We start from the raw sequence: 9,413 nt of genomic DNA on the forward strand, positions 1-9,413 counted from the left end.
GCCGATGATGATGATGATGATGATGATGATGATGATGATGATGATGATGATGATGATGATGATGATGATGATGATGATGATGATGATGATGTGGGAAGCTGATGAAGAAAACCCTGATCTTCATTCACAGCCTCATGAATGGCAGCTGCTGACAGAGCAGAGCGGACTTTCAGCAGAGGAGAGGAAACACGCAATTCATGTTTTAAAATGAATAAATGTTACATTGAGTCCAGTCTGCTGAGCTGAACCTGCCTCTGGTTCGTTGTTGTTGTGAGAAGGAGACGCAGACAGACGGAGGGCTGCGGGATAACTGTGTGTAGTTCCATGTTCATCCACCAGGTGGCAGCATCGCCTCGCTGTTTATTGTGCAGACAGGGAATCATGGTTTCTTCACACAGTTCTTATTCTGCACTTGACTTAATATTTTTCACCCAACTCCTATTCTGAAAAAGTTTTTGCTCATTGCATAAAATGTCAACAAAAACAGATGGCAACGATGTGCAAATCTCTTAAATCCATATTAAATATATGAAATATGCGATCAATCAATCATTGTTTATTTATTGGGCCCTTTCCGACAGCCAAAAGGTGCACAGAGTGCTTCAAAAAAACAAAAGTTTAAAACAAACAATAAAAAAACAATACAAGAATACATGAGAGTCACCACACGTTGCAGTCTAAATAAAAAGACTTTWAGATTCAATTTTCAAAAAGGTCCAAATCATAGCTGGAGCTCGAGTCCTGAGTTTGTTCCACAGTCTGGATGCCGTATCCAAAAAGGCTCGGTCGCCTCAACATTTGGATTTTGGGACAAACAGTCAAGAGGTTTGCTTATACTCACAAGCTACAAGATCAGCTGAATAACTCTGTATAAAAATGCAACAATTTTTAGAAAAAAAAATTCATTTCATGGCAGCAACACATCACAAAAGTTGAGAAAGCACCACCATGTTTATCACTGTGAAGCTTCATCTTTGTTACAACAGTCTGCAAACCTCTTGGTGGAGAATACCGGTCCCTTCTTGTCTGATGTAGCGAGCTGTTCAACATTTCATTTCATGTGGCAACCTACATTTTAAATTGGTCAGAGGTCTGGACTGCAGGCAGACCAGTTCAGTAACTGGACTCTTCTACAAAATCATGCTGTTGTAATGTGTTGTCTTGTTTAAACAAGAACTTTCCTGAAAGAAAAATGTCTGGATGCATGTCTTGTTTAAATTCTGTATTTTTCTGCGCCGGTGCTTTTTCAGAAGCCCTCCATGATAGAGGCACTAATGCACCCCCATACCATCAGAGAGGCAGGCTTTCAAATTGTGCATAACAGGCCAAATGTTCCCTCCTCTTAGTGTGGAGGCTGTAGYATTGTGATTTTCAAAACAAATTCCTTTTTTAAACATTAATATGTTTCTGTTCAGTTATGGTTTTATGAGATTTGAACTTTTTAAAAATTATTGTGGCACAACTTTTTTATTAAAAGAATCTGCAAGGATTAATGTTCCTTTGGAGCGTTGTTTGATTTGGATTAGTCTCAGACTGTTTTAATTTTTCCAGGCTTCTCTTTTTTCAACTATAAGAGGGAACAAAGTTTTATTTCTCCTCACATTTTGTTCTGCAGTACCCTCTTCATCACAAGCTTTCCCCACAACGATCACACGACTGAGGATAATAAGTCGACAAGAGCTCCAAGGCTACATCGTGTTTTATTACTATGAACTTTCTATGTAGATTTATTCCTTTCACAGAAGTTGTTCCTTTGAAACAAATGAGATTCATAGAAGCTCGTGGTTTGTGTTGCTTAGTTTATTTAAGAGAAATCCTTGTTTTCGTTTGGGAACAAGTTCAACCAGTTTCTGGTTATGGCTGTGGTGAGTGGATGGATAAAGAACCCACAGTGTTTAGGAAATGAACAGCTTGTTCTGGTTTTGTTTATTTGTTTTGTTTCTTCTATTTTTGATGCCCAYATTTCCAAATATGGGCATCAGACTTTTCATGTTCTGGTTATAGACGTCAGCTGATATTTTGCAATGAAATAGTTTTGGAGTTCTGAGTTATATTTTCATGTTCATGTCAGGAAATGAAACAACTCAGAGATCAGTGAAGAGCTACAATTACATGTTTAATCAGATTATGAACTATTCAGAACAAATAATTTGATCCCTGCATATTTAAGGCATGACACGACTGAAAGCTTTGGGAAATGATGCCAGGAGGGAGAGAGCGAGGGGACAGGGGTGGGAGGAACATGAAAGAGAGCGTGAGCATCCTCTGTGTGTGTGTGTGTGTGTGTGTTTTTAAGTGTGTGTGCTGGCCATCCTTGACGTCAGAGCTGCGTCTGTGCATGCTCTGAAGAGCAGGACATCCTGTGGAATTGTTCTCGCCGAGGCTCGAAGAATGCAAAGCAGAGGCCTCTCCCTTCTCGCTCAGCTCAGCGAAAAGCGACAGAGAAAAAAAAAACCCACCTCAAAGACAAGTTCTCTAAGAAAACATCACGGGGTCACAGAGGTTAGACCGTCGCAGGAGGGAGGATTTTCAACAAATACTTGAGTGAAATATGCTCTTTAAATGAGATTTTTGTTTTCAGRTAGTCAGTTGCTGTTGAAGAATCCTATTTAAAAAAGGAGAAAATGGGAATTAAAGCAGTAAAACAGAGAAAGGAACCTAAAAGATGCTGATAAAAGAGAAAGCAGAGATCATGGCGGTTCCTCCTCTGTCGATCATAGCAGATGTCTGAGGTCGCCTTCAACATCCTGATTAAAGATCTAAAACTAACTTGACATTTGATGAAATCCCTCAAACAGCTGAGATAATTGCAGTGATGCTCACACCCAGCTGTATTAGTCACCTGTGAGAGAGGACTGAGCTTGTTTGTGTGAAATGAGACAGCGAAACATCAGGATGCTTCCCACAGGGAGTGTCGCCAAAAACTGAAACCCTGAATTTGATTCCACTTTAGTACAAGGGGCAACAATGTAAATCCTTGTGTGCCGGTCTGTTAGCARAATATATCATGAAGCAGTGGATGGATTGCCATAAGGCTCTCAAAAAACAATCATTGGATGAACATCTGCAGCTGTTCAAGTTCTGGAGATGACCTCATCCAAGATGGCCGCCACAGCTAATCAACCAYAGAAATTCTRTTAMTGGCGATAACTCKGACAKTTTTATGAAAACTGAGCTCAAATTTGGCGTGAGAGTRACTGAGAGTCATCYTCAACACAKACTCTGAGGGCGAACTGATCGCWTTATATCTCACTGAAATTTTACACAACTTTGTTGATAGGTTTGACCGAAACGCATACAATTACATAATTTTTCTGTTACCATAAGATGGCTTTAAATTAAAACTCTGACATGAAAGGAGGTGGTGTGGGATGAGATTTAATTTTAGGAATAATTTTCAAGCCCATAGTGTATCTGTGATTTTTTTTTAATAAGAAAGTGGGAAGATTTGTAAATGAAAAACAAATAATGAGGTTAAATTTTAAAAYACTCCCAAAAATGATAACACTCTTTTGTATCAATAAGAAAAATATTTTGTTGTTGCCACATCCTGTACAAATCTTGCGTTATTTGCTTTGCATCACTTGTGAATGGTGAGTACACAACATGCCCAGGGTGGAGACAAGCTCCTCTGATTGGACGAGCCGGTCCCCTACAGTCTTGTGGCTCTCGCTGATTGGCTGCGCGTCTCACGGGGGGCGAGGCTTGTTCTCCTGATGGGGCTGGTGTATTTTTAGCTTGGAGTAGAGCTTTTTCTGTCACACTGAGAAACAGCAGCTGTGACTGAGTTTGAAGGATGAAGCAAGAAGAGGAACAAAAAGAAATGAATAAATAAAAAATAGAGGGGGAACACCTGAATCTGATTTTAAAATATTTAACAATCAGGAAGTCTGAATGGAGCAGCAGGGTTTCTGTGGTTTCCCTCCTCTCCAGGTTGCAGAAGAGGCTGGACCCTGCATCGGTCTGTCCATCACTACAACCACAGGCAGCCCAGTGGAGCTCACTGTCCCCCGAGGAGAGACCGAGGACAGCCTGAGGACACGGATCTCCCAAAAACTCAGCCTGCAAACAGACAGAATGGTCCTGGTGCACAAAGACAGGTGAGACATATCAGACTGTGCATCTTGACTTGTTTCTCAGAGGAAATTAGATTAAACTGAACTGTTTTCATTGAATAATAAACGATAGGCTCCTGACTGCAGGGAAGCTGCTGGACCAGGGTGTCAGAGACGGCAGCAGGCTGACTCTGGTTCCTGCCATTGAAACAGGTTTAGTGGTGAGTTTCTGCRCGTCCTGTACTTATCATGAAAATAAACAAAACAAAAATGCAATCAGACTTGCAAAACGTTTATTCAAATTTGTTCTACTGCAGTGTTTGAATCCCAAGGAGAGGAAGATAATGGACATGTTGGAAAGTTTAACAGAAACCCAGGTAAGAGTTTTGTTTGTTTCTGATCTTTATTTATGGCTGTATCATGTAAAYCGATCATTCTAAACAGAGCTGAGGGGCATTTTTCAGCTATTTAGACCAAATGTTTTATGTTATATTAGAAAATGTTTTTAACTCGTGGAGGAAATATAGTTTTCTGAATTTAAAATTAGCACAGACACTGAAGAAAGTCCCACAGAGTTTTGTTACAGCTGAAAAGAAATAATTTCAGACATTTTTGCTTTACATTATGTTTGATGTCAACAAAAGTTAATATCATTTTAGTGTGAAGCCTGATTCATATTGTTCTGCTTACTGAGCTCTTTTACTTATCAAAACATTCAGCTCATTCAGGAAACTGATGAAAAAGGCCTTTTGTTTTTTTGTAACTTGATTATTTATTTATAAATTTTTTCTCCATAATAACACATTAATGTCTCTTATTTCCTTCAGTTTGCATTTTTCTCCTTTTTGCTGTTGTTTTGTTAGATTTTATCTATCATTTTGCTACTTTTGACTTTCAATTTAGCTTTTTTCTTTTTGCTTCTTTAAACTGTCAGTTTTGTTTTTGTTTTTTTAGTTTTTAACATCCATATTGCTTTTTTAAATTTCCCCTTGCTTACTTTACCTTTTAGCTAGTGTTTGGCTTCTTTTAGCCAGCATTTTACCTCTTTTAGCTTGTGTGCTTCATAAGTTTCACTACTGTTTGGCTTTAACTTTAACTCTGAACTTTTAGCTAGTATGTCCTTATTTCAGCTTTCTTATAGTGTTTTGCTACTTTTGGCATTTTCCTTATTTTATCTTTTAGCTAGTGTTTTAGCTAGTTTTTGTTTTATTTAACAATTCACTTCCAGCTTTTTTGGTAAATTTCAGCAGTTTTTCAGCTCTCACATTGCACTTTTGCCTAAAATGTRTTTCTTTACTTGTTCAAATTATTTMTAATGTAATATGAACCRATGTAAAACCACTGAAGTGACAATTTAGATACTTTAAAGCAAGGCTCTTTGGGAAAGGTGTGAAAAATAAATATCTTACCTGTCATAGATATCATTTGGACAGTATCCGTTTGGAGAAGTAACATTTATGTTTGACCAGGGTAATAAATTAAAAACCAGTCAAAGTGGATTGCTGCCATTTTTATTTCAGTCACAAACATTTCTTTTCTTTTCATGTAAATGTTATAAACTTGTACACTGTTGAAAGATAGTAGATAATTAGGCGTGTTTGTTTACCTTAATACACGTTCGTAACCAGATAGACAATACACCAATAGTTGAATGTTTGAATGTGAAAAGAGTTAAACAACACCAGCGCTGGACTGAGAAGCAGGATTCATTAGCTCTGTAGCTTGTCTCTGCCTTCAGCTCTGAACCAGGGAACAAGATTAATTTAAAACCTTCTTCCAGACCTGACTCCACCTATTGTCATTGCATCATCTAAAAGGGCCACCCAACCTGGAGCCAGGACCTTGTACAGATTTTCTTCCTTRTTGTAAAAACAATGGATCACCTAGGTGTTGGAAGTGAATCAGGCATGTATCTTATCTATATGTACCGTCCGCTCTGAGTAACCATCTGTGACAGCCACTCAGACCAGTCTGTACATAAAATCACCAGTTTAATCACAAAATATTCACACAGTGGTTTACAAAACAATATTATGTTTCACCTAAGAAAAGACTATAAAATGTGCAGTGCTTTTTAAAAGTCAGTAGTAAACAAACCAATAAATTTATTCACTGTCATTATATTATGCATATTAGTTCTGTGAGTATTACAGCCAGCTGCTGATGCTGCTAGCAAATAACCAAATACAATAAATCTATAAAATAAAGATGTGACACTGGAGACGATGTTAATAGAGTTCATTTGAACCATTATAAATATTTTAGACTGGAGTTATTTTCAGATGGCGCTGTGGTCCCATCAATCATCAATCCTGTCAGATTTAAACTCTATTTCTCCAAACTGAGGATGTTCAAATTGTTATCTACAACAGGTAAGATGTTAACTGTTCCTAAGCTTTCAACAGAACCCCGTCTCAAAAGTAAATAATCATTTCCAGCCATTAGGGGTAATTTAACAGGAAACGCAATAAATCTTTCTTTACCAGAAGCTGTCCCTGTGTTCCCACCACCAGCCTCCACATTAACCAGCTGACATCTGAAGAAGGGTTCAAACTCTCGTGTGCTGTTTTTCCCTGACACTCTTTAGATTGACGACTTCCTGTCGGGACGCTCACCCCTGACCTTCAGCGTTGGGAGCGGTGCCCACACGATGTGCGTGCAGCTGCAGCTGTCGCAGGACATGAAGACGCTACAGGAGGATGAGGACAGCCGCACGCCTCAAACCAGCCGGTGCACGTCGGACAGCCCTGACTCTTCCTGCTCGGGACCCTTTACCCCGCAGACCTCCTCCCCATCCTCCCTCTCCAGACCCTCACCCCACTGCAACCCACACAGACCCAGGACTTCCTTTAAGTCGCCCAAAAGCGTCCCTCCTGGGAGCTGTCCCTCATCCCCTCCACGTTTTGTCCAACCGCCACAACCTGTCTGTTCAGCCAAGCCCACCGGCTCCACTGCAGACCCCCTCACAGAGGTCAGACACTGAACTGTTGACAGAACCAGAGCTCATATATTCACCACCGTTCCTCATCGAGGCTGCTTTGTTTTGTTCCAGGCTGACCTGTCGAAGCAGCCGGGAGCAGTCATTGAAAGCTTTGTGACCCACTCTCCTGGAGTCCTCTCTGGGACTTTTTCTGGTGAGTCTCTCCCTCTGTGATTTTTACAAAATAAACAGATCCATAATCTCTTATTTTCTTATTTGGTATTCATTTCCACTCTTATGCCGACGACACTCAACTCTACGTTTCAACAAAACCGAACTCCACCTTCTCATCCTCCACTCTTACCGACTGCCTCAGTGAGGTCAATAATAATTTCCTCCAACTAAACAATAACAAAACTGAACTCCTCTTTGTTGGACAGAAAACACCATTTCCAAATCCAGCATCTTAGCTTCACTCTTAACAACTCCGTTTTTTCCCCCTCACCTCAGGTCAAGAACCTCGGTGTCATATTTGACACCACACTCTCTTTCACATCCCACATTAACAACGTGACTCGATCTGCATACTTTCATCTTCGCAACATTAATCGTCTCCGTCCTTCACTCACTCCCCGCTCCACTGCCATCCCTGTACACATAGTAGCATCCAGGATCGACTACTGCAACTCYSTACTGTTTGGCCTCCCCAATAAATCTCTTCACAAACTACAGATGGTTCAGAACTCAGCAGCCTGTGTAATCATTCAAACCTCATCCTCTGCCCACATCACTCCAGTCCTACAACAGCTCCACTGGCTCCCAGTTAAATCCCGCATCATCTTTAAAATTATCCTACACACCTTTCAGCCGCTCTGCTCCGCAGCTCTGGAACTCACTACCCCTTGGATTACGCAATACCACCTTTCTCTCCCTGTTTAAAAGACTGCCCTGAAGACACCTCTTTTCAAATTAGCCTACAACTGTTAACTCCGATCTTCAATATATGTCTGTTTTTGTTGTCCACACTTCGATGTTTCTCCCCCACAACCCTATTGTTCAATTTGTCTGCATTATTGTATTTTATTATATGATTGTTCTGTACTCCACATTTCTGTTTCTCCCACACTACCCTTATCATTATATGTATCTACAGTTTTTTTCCCTTCATTTTACTTTTTTCTATTGTACAGCATCCTTGGGCATCCTGAAAGGCRCTTTATAAATAAAATGCATTATTATTATTATTAGTATTATTATTATAGATCAAAATAAAAGTTTTTTTAAGCATCTTTTTCTTCTACCAGGGACCCTGGCTTCTTGTGGTCAGAACCACATCCACCATCCTCGTCGTGGCATTTCCATCATTCTCCAAATCCTGAACGACCTCCTCAGAGCTGCCTACCACCACCAGGAGGCTTCAACTCCCCCTCCTCTTCATCGCTGCACTACCTCAAAACTACCATTCAGCCACCTCCCACCGAAGGACAGACCACCACGACCCCAGAGGACCGGACTCCGAGGTGAGAGTACTTGCAAACTGCAAAGTGACTGAATTAACGCATCCTTTATCGACATAAAATGCTAAATTATGTCTTGGCTTCCACTAAACATGTTCACTGATGCACCTCTGCTGTAGGAGACAAGAGACAGCTGCTGCCTTCCTCCTCCTCCTCCTCCTCCTCAGAGGAAAATAAATCTCTGCAGGGGAAGTTAGAGCGTCTCCAGCTGCTGATGCATCAGAGGCGTCTCCGCAGGCAGACCCGGAGGTGTTCATACCTTCACAAAGCCACTCGTCCAAACCTGCAGCGGCACAATTGTTCCTAACGCCTCACAGGGAACGGATGCAGACTCGACAGAAAGACCCCCCAGACAAGAAAAGAGTCTTGCGTCTCTGGACTGAGCTGGAGTCACGCTGTAGCACCAATAGAAGAAGAAGCTCCTTCCAGGTATCTTCTGGTTGCTTGTCCCGGATGCACTGAGGTGTAATGAATGTACGCACATTAACTGTAGCTGATAGGTGCTGCTTTATGCCAATCACACTGTAATTTTATCTCCCGCTGCTGAAAGGTGGGCAGTTTTGCCGACCTGTCTGTTCGTCTTGTAGCAAAATACAGTATCTCATGAACCACTGGACTAACTTTTGTGAAACTCACAGAAACCAACAAGGTGTACAGTCAATTCAGTTGCAACACAAAAACGTCTAAGTCGGTTAATTCAACAAACATCAAGCCAAAATTTGACATGGCAGCAGCTGAAAGTTACAGCACATAGTGTGAATTAATCACTTACTTTGTTCAACTGTCAGCTAAAAGCCAAGAGATCAGAAACATTTTTAAGTGCATCATCAGGTTTTCTCTCTTGAATGTAGCATGAGTTTCCTCAAAGAATCTGCTTCTGCTGTAAAAGAAAAACATTGTGTGTGTGTGTGTGTGTGTGTG

At 40.7% G+C, this 9,413-nt stretch overlaps 1 protein-coding gene across 1 annotated transcript in view; it reads left to right on the forward strand.

Moving 5' to 3' along the window:
- Positions 1-3,933: 3,933 nt before the first annotated feature.
- The window catches only part of LOC106526709 (midnolin-A), a gene marked incomplete at its 5' end in the record, with an annotated part of 23,528 nt that continues 18,048 nt past the window's right edge, over positions 3,934-9,413 (forward strand). The window contains 7 exon segments of the mRNA XM_014021386.1: positions 3,934-4,100; positions 4,189-4,276; positions 4,373-4,432; positions 6,643-7,026; positions 7,108-7,189; positions 8,280-8,495; positions 8,612-9,410. Of these exon segments, the coding sequence (XP_013876840.1) occupies positions 3,934-4,100; positions 4,189-4,276; positions 4,373-4,432; positions 6,643-7,026; positions 7,108-7,189; positions 8,280-8,495; positions 8,612-8,799 (1,185 nt within the window).

Source organism: Austrofundulus limnaeus, unplaced genomic scaffold (assembly GCF_001266775.1).
Source record: "Austrofundulus limnaeus strain Quisiro unplaced genomic scaffold, Austrofundulus_limnaeus-1.0 Scaffold3, whole genome shotgun sequence".
Lineage (NCBI taxonomy): Eukaryota > Metazoa > Chordata > Actinopteri > Cyprinodontiformes > Rivulidae > Austrofundulus > Austrofundulus limnaeus.